The following is a 23,105-nucleotide window of genomic DNA, read 5'->3' on the forward strand; positions in this document are numbered from 1 at the left end:
GGGGGGGTTGCATTGACCCAATATAAAAAAAGACAACATTACCTAACTAAGGACAATGAAAGAAAATCAACCCATATTGTAGACTAAATGGTCATGTCATTTTTCTAAGAACACAAACATACATACAACTACTATATTTAGTATCTAGGATTGAATAGCACTCATATAAAAAATATTTTTAAGCTAGGTTAGGTTCAGTGAGTTGCCAAACAAAAATAAAATTAAGATATAATAAAGTATATTTTGGATTTTTTTAGTTTTCCAAATTTTTTTTTTAAAAGTTATAACCAAAAATAAGTATTAAAAGTACCAAAAAAGGAATACATTCAACAAGGAGAAAGGGAAAATCTGATGGATCTGGAAGCAGGTATTACTTAATTCTTTTTTTAAATATACATCTTAAAATAACATAAAAATTAGAGAGAAAAAATATCTATTCAGTTATAGATTAAGCCTTGCCACAAAGCAGTTACTGCCTAGTACCTGGTGTAAAATAATTAATATGATATTTATATTGAATTGTATGATGCTATGAGGTCAGGTCACTGAAGTTTTTCCCAAAATAAGGTATATGCATATCCAAGATGTTTGCATACATTGCCTTTTTTAGGTTGGCAATCAGCTATATATTAACAACAACTAAAAATAATAACAAAATATATTAAAGCAAAAAATAAATGAACAGAGAAGTGTAAAAAATTATAACAACAATTTTTCTCCAATTTGAAAACTATATCTGTGATTAATAATGGCAGGTTTTATTGTTTTTCCAGGTGAATAATTTTGTTTACATGCATTACATCCCTAAATATACAGATCTAAAAACTTTATATTAAATGCAAACATTTTTCTATAAATATTTATGATTTAGAAGATCTTTATCCTTTAGCTTGACAAAAATCATTAAGTCTCATAAATGAAAATAATTGAAACCTTTCAACAAACTGCTAGATTGTTTTCTTCAAATATTCAATATGGTATTTAAAGATCAACAATAATACCCAAAAACTTACAATGTTATTTGAATTATCCCAAATATATAAATTTATCAATTACATTTTCATTATTAAAATCTATTAATTTTAATTTATATAAGCACTAATAGAGTAACTACTCACAATATTTTATCCATCAATTTCTCATACACTGATATTCTTCTTGTTAGAGAGAATAAAGTCTTTCAACAGGCAGCTGTGGAAGCAGTCAATGATGGGCAGAACTATGTGAGATCCATCCTCAGCTTGTTTAGGTAATTCTATCATTATTGATTTAATCATTTACATAAATGGAAATGAGATTTTGAGAGTTTTGAAAATTAATTTTACACTGATATTCTTCTTGTTAGAGGGAATGAAGTATTTCAACAGGCAGCTGTGGAAGCAGTCAATGATGGGCAAGACTATGAAAGATCCATCCTCAGCTTGTTTAGGTAATTCTATTATTATTGATTTAATCATTTACATAAATGAAAATGAGATTTTGAGAGTTTTAAAAATTTATTTTTTTAATTTAAAATGCTGCTTTTGTTAAGAGTAAATGAAACATCACACTTAACAAAACTTCAAGGACCATCACCACAAGTTCCCTTTAAAGGTAATGAAATATATCTGTAGTGTGTTCCTGCCTCTTTGTATCTTTTTTAAAAAGATATTAGCGGCTTCACCTCGAGCGGAAGGCGAAGTCTCCAGTAACAATCAGTAGCTAAAAGCGTCCATAGCTTCTGAGGTAGTCAGATTTATTCCCAGCTATACACAGCTTGCAGCACTACAACGAATGTGGACGGTAAGTGCCCAACAGGGGTCTTTCAGTGAATCCAATAATAACCAGAGCAATACCTTGCTCTATAAAAATAAACTGAACTGTTTATGAGGAATATCTATATTGAACCAAAACATATTTCATAAGTTTAGATTACACATACATAACATTATAGATAGATACATATATAATTAAGAGAAATATGGGTGTCAGCTTGCAGGGATGGAAAGGGATACACATCATGTTGAGAATACATTGAAACAACATTGAGTGTAGTAGAGTCTCCATATTCAAGTCACCTTCAGTTGCGCCCCGAAGATACTCTCGTGATGCTTGATGCCGTCCCTGTGGCTCGCAGCTTTCTCATGCAGCTAAAATAGAACTCTGGTCAAATCCGGCTGAGACTGGATAATTTAAGTGGGCGAGGCCTGGCCTGTATATACATGATATCTTATGACCTGATAAGATTCATGTATGGCCTTCGATTCTTGGAATCTGGGTTTTTTCCATAGAAAGCTAGCATTTTTAAACACACATGACTTTTAATACAAAAGTATGATAAGTACAAATATTTATCAATTAAGCTCGCCTTTTGGCATTAGTAGGCCTAAAAATTCAAATGAAAGAAAAATCAATAGAGAAAATTGAAAGCTGAAAAATGGTATTAAATTTATTAAAACCGGTCTACTCGTTTGGAATCACGAAACGTCATACTGTATTATTTTACAAGTGTTTCAAGCTGGCACAGACAACAGACTAGACAGCCAATTTTACCTACCAAAATATTGTGGTATTAAAGTTGATATTTAGGCGGCTTGTTCTGAGATTGGTATGCTGCTAGGGTTGCTGTGCTGATCTCAATCTGCCGTATCTCCGTCATTGGTAAGCTCGGGGTTGTTGTTGTTGGCAACAACGCTGTTGATTCTGCTGTCGGTGCAGGGCTTCTTCGTTCCTCTCTGGTCTCTGCTCTCTTCTTACGCATCAACTTCTGGTAGGCATTCTTGTTGTACAATTAATGCGATGGCGGCGCCTGGGCCAACACACAAGAAGGTAAGTGCGATACAAATCAAATCAGTTAAAAATTTGATTCCTAGGATAATTAGGCAGAGCAGGGCCATCAGGTCTCCGTAGGTGTGAAGCCAATTCTTGAGTTGGGTCAACATATCCAATCTTCTCTCTAGATCAGGTATCAGGTTGTCCAGGGTGTACATGGGCAAGTTGCTGGTGGTTACCTGGTTGCAATTTCCATCTCCATTACATAACCAATATGAAATTTTGGTCAGGCTTGCTTCTGTATAAGAGGGAAAAGTAAGTGTGTGTAACCATTCTGCTTGCTCTTTTTCTGTGTAGATTCCTCCATGGCTGTAATCTGTCCAGTTAACCAGTGGGGTGTCGATGGTCATTTCCATGGGGGCTTGGGCCTTCACAATGGCGGGGGTCAACTTCACCCTGCCTTCATTTGCCTTTACAGTCAGTGGAAAGGTATTGGAGCAAGTGACTTTGGTAGAATGCAGTTAATAGTGCTTGGTTCTTGAATCTGCATAGCCAGCAGGCTCCAACTTGATAACAACTTTCTTCATCCTTGATCCATTTGGTCTTCTTCTGACATTGAAAGGTAAGCAATAAATCTCCTTTCAACAGTCCATAGGTGTCATCATGTAGTAAAATAGGTTGATCTGATTTACCTTGATAATGAGTTTCACATATGGTCTTTCTCAGAGTAATAACTAGTTGGCTAAATGTCTGTCGCATGCTATAAGTGAGAAAATTCAAATGTACTGCAGCTTGTAGGTTAACATCTATTTGTTTAGGGTAAACAGTGGGAAGTCTGCTTAGGTCGCTGGTCTTGCCTAAGTGTATGCCGTCGTGGTCCGTGGTAAGGACACTGAAGGGGCAATACATCAACTTGATGGCTCCCGTGGTGTTAAGTAACACTTGGCGCTTGTGGTCCACTAAGTAGCTGTCCATGGTGATGGAGGGGTTGATGGTGTTGACCATCTGTAGTGGGCAGGCGTTGTCATTGATGTTCCAGATGAAGGTGGCTGCTCCAGTCATACACTCCCCTTTATGATATGGACAAAGTAGAGATAGATGATCTGTTTCACTCTCTACCTTGTTGTTGCTCACCAAGAAGGTTTTTTCCTTGAGAAGGATCTGGTACTCCACCAGCTTCAGGGTGTTGGTGTGGATCGTGTCACCCATCTTAATTGTCTGTCCGAAACAGGTGATTATAGGTGGGCCGATTAAGTTTGACTTTGATGGGGTCACTGTAGCCAGAGATCTGATACTCCTGTAGTAGGGACATCCTTATACAATTCTCCGCTGTGACTTCCTCATGCCTCATCGTTTGGGGAACTTGTTGAAGTTTCAAGTGTCCCCAAACTCCACATTTGAAGTGGTACAAAGAAACTCTTACCATACATGAGAATCCCTGTACCTTGGCAATGGTTACACTTGGTCGCTGCAGGATTGTGTACCTCTCTTTTAAAGGTATTTCTTCAGTAGGCTCCTCTGCTTTGCATACTGTCTGCTTGTTGTATCTTTTAATAGACTTTGGTTCTGTGCAATCTATAACTTCTATCGAGTAGCCCTCACTAGTCTGTGCTACCGAAGCCACCAGCACCGCGGCTAGTAGCAGGCAGCCTATCGACATGATGGAAATCAATGTCGTAACATTGATGGATTATACACTGACAGATCTTCTGTCCTTTGTTGAAGGTGACTGTTTCTCTCCCAAGGTTCCAGAAAACTGCTTGGATCTCGCCTGTATAATCATTGTCCACCACTCCAGCTAGTAGGATTACCCCTGCCCTTTCTATGCTTGAGCGGCCATAGAGCTTGAGAAAGTAGCCAGGGGGAACTTTCACTTGCAATTTGAGTGGAATGCAAGTCTGCTGTCCAAGGGGAAGCTGCACACAGGTGGGGGAGTAGATGTCATACCCCGCACTCTCTTCTGTACCCTTGTGGGGCAGCTTTGCCCCTCGTTTCACAGGAACTTTGAGTGACCGTGTTAGCGCTGCAATTCATCTCCATCCATCTCCATGCATCTCCTCATCTGAGCTATCGAGCACTTTCTTGCAGTCTTTGGCCTGTTGCCAAAGTGTCCCACTCCTTGCTTTCTTTCCTCCTGTTTTCACCCTCTCCCCTTTTTCAGGTGAGTCTGCGGGCTGCTCTTCATGATTGCTGAGAGCGCGCTTCTCCACTCTGGGTGTGGCGGGTGTGTGACTCTTTCTCGGTCTCTCTCTCTCGGTCTCTCTCTGCGCGGCGTATGTGCGCGCATGCTTTCTCTCGGACTTCTTTATCTATCGGCTCTTTGCTGTGCATCGTTCCGTTGTGTGCCGGAACCTGAGGGCTTGCAAGATTGATCTCTCTCTCTCCTCTCTTCTCTTCTCCTCTCACTAAGTTCTCTGCGCGGTGTGCGCTCTAGAACAGGTGACCGTGGGGGTGGTGTAACTGGTAGGGGGAAGTCTACAGGATCAATGTCGGGTGGTGATGGTGGTGGTCCTCCTGGTGCGTTGAGGGGTCTCCCTCCCTCTCTATCATCATCATAAGAGGGATCAACTCTTGGATTGGGAGGCTTCGCCCATCGTCTAGAATTCAAGAGAATTTGCTCCCCTGCTTCATCTCCATCTTCTTCAAAGTATGGTGGGGGAGAAGCAGGATCATCTTCAAGATCTATTGGTGGAAAATATGGTTTCAGTCTACCAACATGAACCACCATTGCGTCCTTTTCTCCTTCGGGTATTGGTTGAATCTTGTATAAAACTTCAGCACACTTCTCAACAACCAAGTATGGGCCTTCTAATGCTTGCTCATTTTCTTCTTGGCTCCTTTTTCACTTGAAGGTGCTAGGAAAAATACTTTGTCTCCAACTTTATATTCGCGGCTATCTCTGTACTGTCTAGCATTCCTGCGAATGGTTGTGTCTTGCTTCTTAGCCATTGCTTCATACATTGTAGTATATCTCTCTAGCAAATTTCTTGTAGCCGTTGGGACATCTCTCTCATCTTCTCGGTTCAGCAGCCGCAGTATCAAATCTGCAGGCAGAGTGGCCTCCTGCCCCTTGAAAGCCAGGAATGAGTGACACCAGTGGTACTATGAACACGGGTGTTGTATGCAAGCAGGCAGATACTTGGGCCACTCGGTCTCCTGTCCTTGTATCACCGTTCTCAACGTCTCCTCCATGGTCTTGTGCCATCTCTCCACAAGGTTGCTCTGCGGGTTTGCCACGGGCGCCAGCGCATGCTTGACCCCTAGCTTCTGTAACAGCAGCTTCATGATGGTGTTGCAGAACTCCTTGGTAGTTCTGTGGGAGTGATTGAACACTGCTTCTCTCAGAGTTAAAGGAACCAGTATCCTTCTTCTCTTCCCTGCAAAGGTTTGTATCTCCTGCTCCAGAACTCCATCCTCTGCTATTTTCAGGGTATCAAATATCTCCGCAAATCTCTGCACATCTCGGCTCTGTCCACGTAGAGCTGTTTGGTCGGGTGCATGATGATCAACGCCAATCCATTTGCGCACAATCTCCAGGATTGGGTCCTCCAGCTGATGCTTGTAAATATTGTCACAAGTCAAATCCTTGACTCTGCCACGGGGGGTGTTCAGATGATCTTCTTCATCTTAGTCCTCCTCAACTGCTCCAATGTACTCTTCCTGTTCAGCTTCCTCTTCTGCTGTAGGATCTGGCATGTCAGAATCTGTACGCCTGCTCAAAGCATCCGCATTGGTGTTGAGCTTGCCAGGCCTGTGGATAACTCGGAACTCATATCCTGCCAGTTCTTCTGTCCAACGGGCCATCAACCCTTATTCTTCTTGAGGGACTTCAGCTGCTTCAACGCCGAGTTATCGGTGTTGGTGATGAAGGGCTTGAAGCTCAGGATTGTGCTGAACTTCCTAATCCCGTAGATCACGGCGGCAGCTTCCCCCTTCCAGGAGGGATACTTCTGCTTCGCGGTGATCGTCTTCCTGCCCATGGCGGCGATCAACCTCTCGGCGCTATTCTGCTGCTGGCTCAACACCGCACTGATAGCTCGACCAGAGTAATCAGTGGTGAGCTCAAAGGAGCTCTCTGACTCAAAATCGAGAACTGCACGAATGGGCGCAGTCTCAAACTTCTCCTTCAACTGCTGGAACTGCTTGTCCATCTCAGGGGTCCACTCCAGCTTCGTCATCTTCTTCTGGGCATTCATCTCACAGGTAAGGGTGGCGTATTCAGGGATAAACATCCGGTAATACCCAAAAAATCCCAAAACCGAATTGAGTTCATCAACATTCCCAGGTGGTGGCCAGTTACTTATCCTCTCCACGTATTCAGGGACCATGCCAATCCCTTCTTCACTGAGCATATGGCCTAGGTACTGAATGCGCTTTTGAAACAGCTTGCTCTTCTTGGCCTTTAACTTGATTCCAGCGGTTCGGTGGGCCTCCAACACCTGTCTCATCTGGGGAACATGTGCAGCTACCTTCATATTGTAGGATATCATGTCATCAAGGTAGCATTGTGCTACCTCCAATCCAAGAGGGTTCATAGCTGTACTGATGAATCTGCTGTAAACGGCGGGAGCAGTGCTGATTCTGAATTGCATGCGGCAAAACTGCCACAAGCCGGTTGGAGTAGCAAAGGCGGTGATCTCTCGGGAGGCCAGGTCAATCGTAATATTAGGCAGCAGTAGCATCAAGGGCAGAGTATACCCTGTGGCCTCCAGCTCGGTCCAATAATGTCTGAATCCTGGGGAGCGGGTACGAGTCCTGCTCCAGGCAACTATTTAGGCGACGAAAGTCAACAGCCCACCTAATAGTGCCATCTTTCTTGTGAACTGGGACAAGCGGGCTCACCCACGGCGACGTGCTGGGCTCCATCACTCCCTGGTCACTCCAGTCGCTCATCTGCTTTTCCAGGTCCTTCAACATCTTGGGGTTCAGCTCCCTAATCACCAAATCTGTAGTTCCTGGGGCTTCTCTGGAAAATACAAAGTACTCAAAAATCAACTGCTTAACTTGCTTCTTAACATCAGGGTGTTCCTTCAGTAGTTCATTCTCCTCCATCTCCAGGTCCTCCCACACTCCCTTGAATGTGGGGTTCTCCATCTGTTCCTTGGTCAACAGCTTTTTGTTGGTCTCCTTGCTCTTGGACATTGACTGCACCACTTCAGCTGGGTCTCTGAACACCAAGCTCTCGGTTCCAATTGTCATATGCTTGTCCTCACAAATCTCGGCCAAACAAGTGGCTCCAGCTGTAGCCATGTATGCCATCTCTTGTAGATTGACCACCGGTATCCGCAGGACACCGTTCTGTTGTGCCCGGTAAACACCCTCTAGCACACGCACGTCAGGATGGCCGCCTAAATTGGCTTCCACAATAGTTGTCTGCGGATGGATTTCCCTGCTGGGGAGAAAATTAAGGACTGACACTGTTTCCCTAGCTAGGATACGCGATGCCTGGACTGACAGACGGACAGGGCACGACGTTTTACCTAACGCAACCGCTTTCAAACGTACCGCCGGCCCATGGGAAGTACGTGGCGCGACCTTAATGCAACTCGTCCAAACGTTCTTGCGCTCAAATTCTGCTTTTGCTTTGTGCTTAAAAGAAAGTTGCGCAAGATATGAATCTACTGCTTCTGGCTTAGGAACTTTAAAATCTCTGGAATGGTGCACATTACCATTAAAAAAATTAGGCTCAACTTTACATAAATCGCGAGCTGTTGGTTTACAATAATTACCAGTACTAGTATAGCTACTTATTAGTTTGTTCAAATCCTCAAAGGGTTGAAGTGAAACATTTATCTGAGGGTTGGGGGGCAAGTGCTCCCCCGGCAGTGTTCCAGACTGCTCTTTGGCTTCTGGGGTGTTCGCTACCCCAGAGTCGATGGACTGAACCAGTGGGACTCTCATCCTTCTCACCTCTAACGCTGCCTCGTTCGGGGTAGAGTAGTCCACCAGGCCTCTAACTGACTTAATCCACTTGCTACCCAGGTTGATGGGGGTCCTCAGCTCGGGGATCACCATCGCGGCCTTGATGTAGGCAGGGCACGTCCCTCCAAGTGTAACATCAATATCATGAACTCTGCCAATGACGCGCATACCGCCGCCATTAGCCGCTGTACCAACAGTTATATTGCAAGGAACAATGGGCAACTGCAACTTCAGGGCTAGATCTTCATTCATGGCAAACCCTTCATGCAACTTGTTACCAGTATCCACGAGCCCGTAGGTGTGGACAACAGGCCCCTGTGCTTGTAGACTGATCTTGATCATAGCGCGCGCCCCAGCTCCTTGCACTTCGCTGAGCGTGGTAGGATTCGCAGTTGCTGAGGGACTCCGTCCTACCAACGGTAGCCCTCTCTGGCATTTTTTGACTTCGGTGGCCAGTGGCCAACTGCATACAGGCAGTTGACATCTCCATAATATTGAGTGTGGTCTTCATCACCATCTCCACCAGCATTGTCGTTGGGTCCGCCCTCACTCATCTCACATACAGCCTGGCAGCCCTTGTCGTACTTCCTGCCATTGTTGTTGGAATTGCCGCCACTGTTACCAGCCTTGCGCCGGTTTTTCTCTCTAACAGCTGCCAGCTTCTCCTCAGGGATGGTACAGGTCTTCTGCCAGTGGCTTATCCCTGGCGGCTCCTCCCGTACCTTGATTAGCCTGTTTCTTCTGGGTGCAATTCCTGGAAATGTGACCCGTCTTCTGGCAATTGTAGCACTTCACGCTACTGCTGCGGTCCTCGACGGCGCTCTCATCCATATCTTTGGTCCCGTCCGACCTGTAGATGACACGGTTTGAAGTTGCCAGCCCATCCATGTTGGTGTCTTCAGCATCGCCATGCACGATCAGTTGCCTCTGCGTGGCCATTTCGTTCATAATGGTTTCTCGCAGGACAGCCATGTTGGTGATAGTGGGAAGTGCGCAAAAAACAAGCTTACGCACCTCACAATGGTATAAGCCTAAGGTTACCTCTCTCTTACCTGTCGAGGGTCTCTGGTATCCAAGGGGTACGCCTTCAACCACAGTTGCTCTTTTTTAGCCAGGTAGGATTGAGGAATCTCATTCTTTCCCTGCTTTAGAGTCATGTAGCAGTCCCGGTTGATATCTGAATCTGAGGGTGCCAGGAATATTGCGTCCAGCCGCTCCAAAACCTGCTCATAAGTGAGATTGTTCTGGCCTTCCTCTTGCCATGTGCTTCACACTCCAAACTTGAGATATAGCAATGCTTGCGTCCTTCTCCATCAGCTTCATGATGCATAGCTGCTTTAAAGGCATTGTCCATCTTCTGTTTATGACCGTCCCAGTCCTCGCCACTTCTATTCATGAAGCAGGGGAAATTCTGCTTGGTCAGCTTGCGGCGCTGCAACTCTAGCCACTCCCGTCCTTGCCGGATGGCTTGCGCCTCTGGATTATTTGCAGCTTCAGCCTGGGCCTGCTGGACAGCAGCCATCAAATTCTGCTGTTCCAAGTCCGCCATTATGAATTAATAGAATTTTCTTCAAAATTTGTAGAAAAACTCACCAAATCTTGGCTCCAGGGATGAAAAGATTCTATAACTGGTCTCCACACGCAGAATTTTTCGTCTTTTCTTGCTTCACTTATCATACAAACTGTCCCTTTTCCACGTTTCTACGCAGTTTCTCCACAGTCTCTCCAAAATCTCCACAGTTTCTCCACAGTTGGCGCAGCTAACTGTCAAAAAGGATCAACACAGAAGCCACCAGTTTCACTGTAGTGTGTTCCTGCCTCTTTGTATCTTTTTAAAAAAGATATTAGCGGCTTCACCTCGAGCGGAAGGCGAAGTCTCCAGTAACAATCAGTAGCTAAAAGCGGCCGTAGCTTCTGAGGTAGTCAAGTTTATTCCAAGCTATAAACAGCTTGCAGCACTACAACAAATGTGGACGGTAAGTGCCCAACAGGGGTCTTTCAGTGAATCCAATAATTAACCAGAGCAATACCTTGCTCTATAAAAATAAACTGAACTGTTTATGAGGAATATCTATATTGAACTAAAACATATTTCATATACAAGTTTAGATTACACATACATAACATTATAGATAGATACATATATAATTAAGAGAAATATGGGTGTCAGCTTGCAGGGATGGCAAGGGATACACATCATGTTGAGAATACATTGAAACAACATTGAGTGTAGTAGAGTCTATATATTCAAGTCGCCTTCAGTTGCGCCCCAAGATACTCTCGTGATGCTTGATGCCATCCCTGTGGCTCGCAGCTTTCTCATGCAGCTAAAATAGAACTCTGGTCAAATCCGGCTGAGACTGGATAATTTAAGTGGGCGAGGCCTGGCCTGTATATACATGATATCTTGTGACCTGATAAGATTCATGTATGGCCTTCGATTCTTGGAATCTGGGTTTTTTCCATAGAAAGCTAGCATTTTTAAACACACATGACTTTTAATACAAAAGTATGATAAGTACAAATATTTATCAATTAAACTCTCGTTTTGGCATTAGTGGGCCTAAAAATTCAAATGAAAGAAAAATCAATAGAGAAAATTAAAAGCTGAAAAATGGTATTAAATTTGTTAAAATCAGTCTAATCGTTTGGAATCACAAAACGTCATACTGCATTATTACGCAAGTGTTTCAAGCTAGCCCCACTACAATATCAAAGTTAATTTTAAAGAATTTAGGAAAATTTCAAATAATTTTACCACTGTGCAATATTCTGACAATGATTATGGTACAAAAGTAATAAAATGTAAATAATTTGTTAAAGTTACCTTAAAGGGACTGTGAACGTAAATTTTTCTAATGTTAATATCAAATCTTAACATTATCTCATTCATAATATCTCACAGATAGAGCAAAACGCGCTTTTGTTTGCTTAAAAAACGGCTTTTTCCGACGATTTTTATAAGGTAAAGGGAACACACCCCACCCGAAGGCGTGTTAGGTTAGAAAAAACCCCCCGTGGAAACGGTTTACACAGGATGTACCAGGACCTTATGGTGGTTTCAGAACATGCTTTCCCTAAATTGAATTAGTAGCTTCCCATAGTAGAAAATTTTGAAATTACTTTTGGTGATCAAATTTTACTTTTATTTTTAGAGTACCTTTACCTAACCTCCTTTATTGTCTTATTTTGTCTTTCATGTTCATCATGTAAATTCCTTCACATTACGGTTGAATTGACAGATATTGGAGCTTTCTAAAAAGGTCTCTAACAATTTTCTAGCTCTAATACTTTTTGAGATACCTTATTTCAAAGTTTTGCTGTAAAATCATCTTTTACACAACAAATAGGTGAAACATAGAATTAGATATTTTAGAGAAAATTACAATTATCTTCATATAAATATCTCTAGTATTGCTCCAAATTGACCAAATAGGACAGTTAAGGTACCTAAAACTATCTACATTCAATGGACAATCCAAATTCATACTTACAAAGACTATATAAGCCAATAGGAGTAAGCTGAAGTGATTTTTAAAAATACTAAAGAATAAAAAAATCCTGTTTTTTTAAAATAAATTGATATTTAATAGACTCTAGCAAGGATTTGAAGGTAAGTTATAGTGTATAAAGTTGTCACTTTGTAATTAGAAAGCCAATAAAACACAATCATCTGATATTTTGAACAAATAGAAACATATCTTTTAAAAAATAGACATAATCATTGTAAATAAACCAAAAATTGCTTAGAATTGTAAGCATTTCCAACAGTTTACAAATGTAATTTACTAATTCTAGTAATTTTTATCTAAGAATAGTTGATTGGCTTTTTTAATTCTTTACAACCTCATGAAACAAAATTAGTTTTTGCCACCTTAACTAAGTAAACATAGTAATTAAAAGACTTTCATGGATGATCTCACATATAATAAAAGAAACAATTTATTCTTAGGCAACAAATTTTTTGTTAATATACACCATTAGTTACTCTAAACTAGTACTGAGATGTTTAAAAATATTAAATCATTATTAGATATGAGTTTCTTGTTCCTTAAAACACCTTTTACATTAAAAAAATGTCTTACAAGTGATTTTTAATTAAAGTTAAATTACATTTGTTTCTTTGATATTACATTTTAGCATCCTCCTGTCAACTTATAAAGTCTTAAAAAGTATGTATTTGGATTGTCCATTGAATGTAGATAGTTTTAGGCACCTTAACTGTCCAATTTGGTCAATTTGAAGCAATGTTAGAGAGATTTATATGGAGATACTTCTAATTTTCTCTAAAGTATCTCATTTTATTTTTCACCTTTTTGTTGTGTAAAAGATTATTTTACAGCAATACTTTGAAATAAGATATCTCAAAAAGTATTAGAGCTAGAAAATTGTTAGAGACCTTTTTAGAAAGCTCCAATATCTGTCAATTCAACCGTAATGTGAAGGAATTTACATGATGAACATGAAAGACAAAATAAGACAATAAAGGAGGTTAGGTGAAGGTACTCTAAAAATAAAAGTAAAATTTGATCACCAAAAGTAATTTTAAAATTTTCTACTATGGGAAGCTACTAATTCAATTTAGGGAAAGCATGTTCTGAAACCACCATAAGGTCCTGGTACATCCTGTGTAAACCGTTTCCACGGGGGGTTTTTTCTAACCTAACACGCTTTCGGGTGGGGTGTGGGAAAGGAAGAAATTTTCCGTATTATATAAAATGTGCATTAAATTGCTTTTTTCTCCCATTATAGCTAAAATTAAACTTTTTCACATAGTTCTTGATTTTTCCTAACGGTTAAGCTGACTTTTAACATAATCCTTGCTTTAAACTAATGTATAGTTACTTAGAAATTGATAAAATAAGCAATAATTTTTATTGAAAACCAAATACAATAACAAAGATAGAAACAGGTTTTTTTATAAGTATCCAATTAACTTTAGATGGCCCATCTCTCGCCCACCTTTAATTACTAATTTGTAAATAATAAAGATGCAATATTTCTTTATAAACAGTCTGATAAAAGTGTAAACTAATTCTCCAAAGTGGGTTATTTATTGTCCAACACAATAAAAAAGGATATTATTATTTTATATAAATAATGAGATTTAACCCTTTGTAGACAGTGAGGTATTTTTTTGTCAATAATACGAATTAAAAATAGGTCTTTATTACCTAATTACTACGTTATGAAAAAACTAATTGGCAATTTTATATCATAAAATAAATCCTTAACAGTAAGTAAATTGTTTCAACTATATATGACAAGTTAAATATCCCTACAAACATTATAAGAAACAAAAACGTTCAGATTTTCCCAGTTTTTTCCTTTTTCCCTCCCAAAATACCATAAAATCAAGGCATTATTCCTGGATATTTTTGTTAATAGGACGTTTTTGGTTGATCAGTGTAGTGAAATGTGCTTGGAAAATGTTAAAATTTGATAATCAGATGAGAAATTTTTACGTTCCCACTCCCTTTAAAGTCTCAAACAACTAGCTTTTAAAGCAATAAAAGTACATCTAACCATTTGTCTGTTTGTTTGTTCCTTAGTATCTTTCACTAGAAAAAGAAATTTCAAAAAGCAATTATTGAATTGGGGTGTTTACTACACACAAATAGCCCTCTTTCATACTTTAATTTTATGAATTACTATTATACAAAATACTACTTAATAATATCAAGCCCTATAAATATTAAATGTTCTAGATATGAAAAGGACTATTTCTGCACACCACAAAAGCCTTAATCTTACCAATACAAGGCTTGCCTAAGAAAATAAATTTGTCAGCCTATTGACACTCTCTATAATACCCCTCTGAATGTTATTCTTAAGCCCTCAGGTTCACATCCCATGATATATAACACACAACTTGTTGACTGTTTTATTACCTTCCAAAAGTCCACAACCCCTTAATTAAAGGGGGTCTCAAAATTCATGCACCTGAAAGTCAAAACCCTGTGTATGCCTACTGATTTAAACTGTTTCTTTCATTGTCAAAGTTTGTTATATATTAATCAATTAACTTGAGCATTAACTTTTAACAATTTTATTCAGATTTTACTGTAAAAATAATCCTATATTAATTTAGTTTTATTTATTGAATTATTTTAGAAAGAAACACAAACAGAAAATATCCGTGGATTTGTTCACTAAGAACATCTGGGTACAGGTATCTACACATTAGTTATTTATATCTTATCAGAAGGAATGCAAAAAATGTCCTTTTTATCTTTAAATATACATATTTATAAAAAAGGTATTTTATTATCTTTAAAAATGTAGAATACTGTATAAAAAAGGTATATGTGACATAAGCAGTGTAAGAAAAATTAAGATAACACCTTGCAGGGCAATAAATAACATAACCTATGATAAGCTATCAAAATCTGCTGTGAAAAACTTCCCTTAAGCGGATGTCACCAAACCATCAATACTCATTTTTTTAGGGGATATCATAAATGCGGAGTTACTTTAATAAATGGACCTAGAGATGATGTGCCATATTATAGTCCAACAATTCTAGTGTCAGCAGCTCATTGTAACTATGTATGCAAGGTATTAGAGTATAAAACATTGATGACAACATCCACAATAAGCAAACCACAAAAATCATGAATGAGAATACATACAAGTAGAAAGAAAGAGTATTATTTAAGATCAAGAATAGATTTATTGGAGAAAAAAAAATACAAAACCTTATTTTATACTGACTGAAAAATAGGGTATTATCCTCTTAGAAATTTTTTTTCTATATTGAAAATTTGAGTACCCCCCCCCCCCCCCTTCCAAACAGCGAACTATGAACTCTGGCAGCAGCGCTTGGCTCCCTAGCCTAAAACCTAACCTAAAATAGTTGTTCATCATTGTCGGGTCTCGGGAGGGGGGTGGGGTTGGTTTAAAATTGAAGAAAATTGAAAAAAAACATATCTAAGAGGATAACCCCAAAAATTCAAAAATGCAATAATAGCCAAAAACCTTGATATTATTCAAACACATAGAAAGGTTTTATTATCAGTTGATTAAAATTCTGCATTGATCATTTTTATTAAATAATTTAAAGCTTTAAAATGGTTCTTTAAAATAACTTTAATTCAAACTTATTTTGAGTTCCAGTTATGATCATGTTCTGACTTTCAAGCTTTGAATTACAACTTTAAATAAGAGACTTCTAATTTTAAACTTGTGCTTATCTTACATATCCATTTATGAGAAGCTATGTCAGGCTACACTCCCCTTTTTTATAAATATAAAATTTTTAATAAACAATTTGAAGTAAGAAAAAAAAGCTTTAAAATGGTTCTTTAAGATAAATTTATTTCAAACCTATTTTAAGTTCCAGTTATGATCCTTCAAGCTTTGAATTACAACTTTTAAACTTGTGTTAATCTTACATGTACCTTAGAGTGGCCAAAATGAAGGTCTAAATGCTTTTCAATACGCGGAAAGTAAAAATAGGTTATGCATTGCTTGTAGATTTTAGCCCTTTAATTGATTTTCAAAAAATCTATTGCTACCTCATCAAATGCATTTTTATTTTTACCTTTTCTTACCCAATTAAGAAAGCCTTACACAAGATATAAAGCAAAACATCAAATTTTCTGTCTGTTTGTTTACAAACATTGAAATAAAATATTAAAATCACCAAGAATAAACATATAAAGAAAGAAAGTATTAAAATTTATTTATGTACAATTACAATAATCTGGGAAAACTAATTTATACTGCAAATCATTGAAGAAAAATAATTAAAGATACGCCTTACTCTTGGTTTAGTAATAAACAATCAAATTATTTTTTGCAATATTATTTTTTTTATTAGTATCCTTTTTTAAAGTTGAATATGAGAATAGGTGTATTACATATTTTTTTACCTTCATTTATTTTTTTAATTAAATGAATTGTCTCTTTATTGGCAACAATGTCTGTTGAGTCATGAAATTTATTAAAAACACTTTTTGCTATTTTATGTCTTAATGTATATTTTTTAGATTTTTTCATCATTTCTTTTCTCATAAGACTTATAGCTACTGTTTTAGTTCAATTTCTTACACAAATTATCAGTTTAAATAAAACAATGTTTTAGAGGTTTTTTATGAATTATTCGGCAGGAATGGCAGTTCTATCTACTTTTTATAATTGCTTCATATTTGAACTCTTGTTACATTATTTTAGGTTGGCATTTCTTTAATTATTTCTTGTTAAAATCATGAAAATATGAAGTTTTTAAAAAAAGCTTAATATTGAAATGTCAAGGGCAATTTTCATTGTAGAGAGGTTTAGTTTTTACTAAACATTCTACTTTTGAGTTGGTAACAACTACAAGGTATCTGCAAATTGATATGGTTTAAATTTTAAAATTCATGTTATTTTGGGCCAGTCTAATGTACATTGATGAGAAGCTAACAACATGTTAGGTTACACTCCCATTTTTAAATAATATTTAAATAGTTAAATATTAAGGATGCTAATAGGAAAATTCTTGAAAGCTGTTGTTGCAATAATAAAGGACAAGATGGTTTTTTAATCAATTGCAGGTAAACAACAAAAAAACTAAAATTAGAAATAACTGACACGACAAATTTGTAAAATATAAAAGAAATCCCTTATTATTTTAATTGTTTTCTGTGGCTCTGTGGCAAATGGTACAAAATAAAGGTTTGTAAAAAGATATTTAGATTTAAAATTCGTAATGCATAGAATGTGTTTAAATAAGAAAAATAGTACAAGTACAATTAGGTTGCATTAGATATTTATTGAAAAAATACAAATACCATTCTTGTGCCATTTATGGTACATAGGATATGTTGAAAAATTTAAGGAAGGATGGAAATTTCAAAATGCAAGTAGCTTATAAAAAGTTTGCTAATTATTAATTAAATAATTAACAAATAATACGAGATACATTGAAAAATGTGAGGAAGGTTGGAAAATGCAACTTGAGAGAAAATGGAGAGTAATTTTATTTGAAATACTTTCCTTACGCCCAGTTCACGGAGGCATAAAGGTTGAAATAGAGAAATTTTAGGTCAACCTTTTTGCAGAGATCAACCTATCTCGTGCGCAGCAGCATAGTCATATTAAAAAAATCAACACTAAGCATTTTTTGTATATTCAACATTATATTGCATCATATCTCTTTTGATGGTTGCTGCAAGCTTTATAAATTTCTGAATCAATCAGGGGGTGTACTCACCCCCATCACTAGTTATCAATAGGAGTGAAAACTAAGGCTATGTGCTTTAAGAATTTTCAAACCTTCCTTACAAATTTCAATATAGTTCAAGTTAAGAAAGCACAAACATGATTTGTATGTTCCAAAACTGTGGGTTCTAACTAACTACATTCATATGTATACTATGAACACAAGCCTTTCAATTTTAACTAAAAAGAAAACAATTTCTTAAGTATCTATTTCTGTATCTTTTACATAGATCAAGTCTTCATTGTCGAAATAATCCCCGTATGGAGAAAGCAAAACCTGAAGATCTTGTAATTGTGTGTGGAGAGGTCAGCGTGGAAACTGAGAATCAGTACAGTTCTCCAGAAAATGAGGTAAATAAAAGAAAAAAAATGTCTAAGGTGATCCTAACAGGCCAAAAAGTTTTTTGAAAAGCTTGAGGTTTGGAAGGCTTTTCAGAGATCATTATTTAATATTATTTTCATAATTCAATGAAGATATCATACAAGAGCCAAATATTTACAATAATGCAAAAACAACACTTTTTTGTGAAATCAAGAATATACAATATAGGGCAACTGGTATAATTTTGAGTATACAGCATGACCCTTAAAGAAATATTTTTTAGAGATTGCAGTCTTTGTTTTTTTAGTTTTGCCTGTAATTTTATTGATTGTTAACTTATTCACACAAAATAAAAAGTGTATTATGTGTTATTCTGTAGAATTCTTATCTGCTATAATTTTTTTCTAGTATTTCAAAGGATTGAGGGGTCATATCTGTATACATGTTTCTGAAATGCCTATCATAACAAGTGAAAAAGTGCTCTCTGTGAAAAAAAAGATTTCTTGGATACTTATTTATGTGTTATAAAAAGTAATGGAATTTTAAAAGAAATGCATCATTTCACACATAAAAATTTCTATTGTCTTAAGAAGTTTCTTTTTCCTCAGTTTTCAAAACTTTGGCTCTAAAATTTCCCCTTTTTTAATTGATGGAAGAAAAAACATTTTATATTCTGGTGTGGAAACTATAAAACATGGACATATGCTAATTTTTAAACACACCAAATACTTGGATCTAGCAAAAAAAAAAACTACTTTTTTAATGGTCATGCTGTAGTATTATATAAAGTAAATTTTGAATTTTGAGTCTATAATGTTATCAAAACTTTTATACAAAAGAAAAGAATATTTTTTATATTAAGAAGTCTGTAGGTACCTATGGATTTAAGTAAAATAAAACTTTGTTTCATTTAATTAGTTGGCCATGGAAGTGTTGGAGTATCACAATCATCCATCATTTGACCCAACTAATATTGACAATGGCTATGACATCAGTGTCTACAAGGTTAATGATAACACACTGAGGGTAAGTGCTGTAATTTGTTGATAATTTTTAACAATAAAAAAATCTATTTAAAACATATAACATATATTCAGAATTTGACAAATGGCTACTTTAATACGAGAAACATCTGGCCTACTTGCCTTCCAAAAAGTGATTCAGACTATAATAGATGGTAAATTTTGAAACTATGAAATATTTATATTAAAATTTTACAGATGTGTTTTCTTTGATTTTGGGTGCTTTGAGATCTAACATTTAAGGTTTTAAAGTGAGCTTTCAGTTTAATTTTAAGGTGGCTAGATTTAATGTTCTACATATATTACATGTTTATTATAATTCATTGGATTCTTATTGGGGGTGCTGGGGGGCCACAACTCCTAGTGGATGTTAGTAACAACAGGATCCAAATTCACCCATTTTTCAAGCTATCCTTCAACACATTGGTTCTCATTTGGGCCACAGCTACAATAACGTTAAATACATTATTGAAAATAACAAATCTTTCACACAATGAAAAAATTAAGGGTAGAAGTGTAAAACATGTCCTCCCCAATAGAAAATAATTTACAAAGTTGCACATTTTCATTTCATTAAGGTTAAAGAAGGGAAGAATTGCTGGGTGGGATTCACCTGATGTTAACACTAGAAATGTTGGTGGATATAAATCTGCGACTTTTGATGAGTTTGAAACTGACACTTTTTTTCTGAAAGAGGCCTTGATGGAGAAAATAAATTGCTCTGACCATCCATTTATGGACACCAACACAAACTATCCATCTAAAGGAGCATGTTTCAGGTAAGTCAAATGATATAAGAATGATAAACAAAGATTAATTGAAATTCAATGTTTTATTGATATTTGCAGTTTATAGAAGTATAAATTTTGAAAATTACTTTTCAACGTTGTTTTTCAGATCATTATTTTTGATCAAAATAACCACTATTTTTCCATCCTAACCAAAGTGGGATCTAATGTTGTAAGGCTACACTGTACACAAAACCAATTCAACCTAGACTAATTAAAATTGAGAATGCTTTTACTGGTTGAATTTATTTTCAAATAAAGCATATAGAGGGACCACAGGGATTGAAATTTTGATGATTACCACCTTAAACCTTTTTGAAAAAATATCTTCCACCAAATCAAAGGTATTATTAGTGCATTCTCATAATTTGTATATCCCTTGGAATCTAAAGTTATGGAAATTGGAGTTTCCTGAGCCAAATTGATAAATTTTAAATAATTTGTTTTCTCTCTAAAAGAAACATTAGAAAATATTTACCCTCATACAAAAGAAAATCATTTATTAACAATTACTTAAATATAAAAAAAATAATTTTGGTTTTATTTTTTTAATATAGAGACCCAACTATGATGAGTTGCCCAAATTTTGGTTTATCTGGATCTGGATTAATGAGACCATTTAAAGAAGTAAGTTTTTGAGAAGATGTGTAAAAAATATAATGATTTAAGCTTTTTAAAGTGAAAATGTATTTATTAATATTTTTTTGAAAAGTTCAGTATATAAAGATCTACTTTAATAGGACTACTAATTTCATTTGATAAACATGAGAGATATGTTGTTTAGGGATGGTAGTATTAATTAACTCCATCCCCCCTCCTATGCTCCAAGGTGTGTAAAATTATTTTGAATTTTCAATGAGTTTTCAATTTTGAAGCTCCTCCAAGATAACAAATCCTTTTTTATGCTATTAAAACAAAGTAATAATGGCAATAATTAAGGATCATGATTTCTTTTATTATAAGATATTTTACAGTATTTTATTTCAGAATAAATACAGTTTCTTTGGTCCACTAAGCTTTCACAGGAAATGAGAATAAAACTATAAAGACTTTTTAAGGGTAATAATATCAACTTTTTTTAAAGATCTAAATTATGTAGTTTAAGTAAAAAAATGCAGTCAGAGAAGCTATTCAAAGCTTCATGGGTTCCTGGAAGATCTGGTCCTTTCATTCTTTTTATCATATTGTAGTGTGGTTCTTTACCTATCTTCTACATACATCAAAAAAAAAATGCCAAAGAAGAGGGCTAAGGGGGGGGGGGGCTGGGTGATGATAGAAAAACTGAAAGGGACTGTGAAGAAAAAATTTCTCATCAGATTATCAAACCTTAACAGTATCTTATTCATATAATCTCAAAGACAGGGCAAAATGGGATGTAATTTCCTTAAAAAAACGGCTTTTTCAGCCAATTTTTTCTATATCAAAGATTAGGGAAAAAATTTCCAGAGTATATAAATGTGCAGTTAATTGTCTTTTTTGACATAGTTCTCTATTTTTCCTATCGGTTAAGCCAACTTTTAACTTAATCTTTGCTTTAAACCAATGTATAATTACTTAAAAATTTTTCAAATAAGCAATATTTTTATTTAATATCAAATACAATAACAAAGCCAAAAACAGGTTTTCTTATAAGAATACAAGTAATTTCAGTTTGCCCATCTATCGCCTACCTTTAATTAATTAACTTTTATTTTTATAGCTAGTCGGTGATTACAGTATGTAGTATAATAAAACAATTTTGGGGGGGTAAATACCCCCCCCAAAATAAAAAATCTCTAACAAAAAATTTTTTTTGCGCTTTGTGCGCATTTTTAATACTAAATATTTAATCACATTTAAATTCCCCCCTCCCCCAAGATTTTACACTGGGGGTAAATTTTGGGGGGGTAATCAAATTTTAAAGTTTTGTGCCGCGCTTCGCACGCCATTTCCCCCCCCCCCCCAAAAGTTAATTATCCCCCCCTTAAAAAAATCAATTTTTTCAATAATTTCCTCACAGAATTCAAAAAGTAAGGTGTCAAATTAAATCTTACTATTTTTGTTCTTAAAATCGTATTTTTTTTTCAAAAAAACTTAAATTACTTTAAAAATGAGAGGTCTACAAAAAAACAATTGCATATCTAAATTATATGGAAAATTTGACATCTACTACTTACTAAATCACCATCTAGCTATAAAAATTAAAGTTAAGACACCTTCTGTAAATAATAAAGTTGCAATATTTCAAATAACCTCTGAGATTCAACACTTTGTAGACAGTGAGGTATTTTTTGTCAATAATACAAATTTAAAATAAATCTTGATTACCTAATTACTACGTTATTAAAACATGAACTTGCAATTTTATGTCATAAAATAAAATACTTAGCAGTAAGTAAATTGTTTAAACTATGTATGACAAGTTAAATAACCCTAGAAACATTTTAATAAATCATAACATTCAGATTTACCTGATTGGCTACATATGTATATGTGTATATGTCTACACAACACAAAAATTAATTTAAATTATCATTATGATCAAATATTAATTCACTAAAATATATGAGATAAAACAAGTAAGCTTTTATCCAAAAAAGACTATGTTTTCATTCGCTAAAGGCAAATGCATTTAATACAACAAATATTTTATAACAATAGACATTCATAGTCTCAAAGCCAAAATAAAAGTGAAGCTTTTCAATTTTCAATTTATAGTTAGAACAAAAAGACAAAAGCCTAGTTCACAAAATACATAGGTTGACCTCTGGAAATTTTAGGTCGACCTAAAGAAGCTTTGGGTTGACCGATTTTATAAAGGCATTTGTTAGTTGTAATTGTTTAGGTTGACCTACAGAATAAATCGGTCGACCTCTAAAAGTTGTTTGTGAACTGGGCAAAAGAAGGGAGAATCCAAGGCCTGCCACATTCAAAAATAGACGCTACTTTGTTGTGCTTTTTGGGGAAGCTCAATTGCGGGGGAAGAAAAGTGAAGGAAACAATTTCGCATATAGGCGTGATAAACATATGTGAGAATGACACTATTTGTGATTGGTTGAAGGCTTTGACCGGCCGCAAGCTCAGGTTAACGACCTACAAGCGAGGGATTATTAAGTA

The 23,105-nt window shown here is 36.1% G+C and overlaps 1 protein-coding gene across 1 annotated transcript; it reads left to right on the forward strand.

Annotated features, from left to right (window-relative positions):
* Window positions 1-1,169: 1,169 nt before the first annotated feature.
* On the forward strand, window positions 1,170-21,150 carry LOC145315033 (uncharacterized). Its single transcript, XM_080155091.1, has 12 exons — window positions 1,170-1,249; window positions 1,346-1,429; window positions 1,532-1,593; window positions 14,788-14,845; window positions 15,123-15,231; window positions 17,137-17,210; window positions 18,108-18,228; window positions 19,118-19,225; window positions 19,297-19,376; window positions 19,800-20,000; window positions 20,567-20,636; window positions 20,997-21,150. Exons 7-12 carry the CDS (start codon window positions 18,139-18,141, stop codon window positions 21,039-21,041), a joined length of 594 nt encoding a protein of 197 aa, XP_080011217.1. The 5' UTR covers window positions 1,170-1,249; window positions 1,346-1,429; window positions 1,532-1,593; window positions 14,788-14,845; window positions 15,123-15,231; window positions 17,137-17,210; window positions 18,108-18,138; the 3' UTR covers window positions 21,042-21,150.
* Window positions 21,151-23,105: the final 1,955 nt, after the last annotated feature.

Source organism: Acartia tonsa, chromosome 3, assembly GCF_053477335.1.
Source record: "Acartia tonsa isolate MP-2025a chromosome 3, ASM5347733v1, whole genome shotgun sequence".
Lineage (NCBI taxonomy): Eukaryota > Metazoa > Arthropoda > Copepoda > Calanoida > Acartiidae > Acartia > Acartia tonsa.

What these genes read in the sequence shown, in the direction of transcription:
- LOC145315033 (XM_080155091.1), top strand. Translation starts at nt 18,139, where the DNA reads ATGGAGAAAGCAAAACCTGAAGATCTTGTAATTGTGTGTGGAGAGGTC. An exon ending in ACAGTTCTCCAGAAAATGAG is followed by an intron (nt 18,229 to 19,117) that starts GTAAATAAAAGA and finishes TCATTTAATTAG; the next exon opens with TTGGCCATGGAAGTGTTGGA. An exon ending in TAATGAGACCATTTAAAGAA is followed by an intron (nt 20,637 to 20,996) that starts GTAAGTTTTTGA and finishes ATTTTATTTCAG; the next exon opens with AATAAATACAGTTTCTTTGG.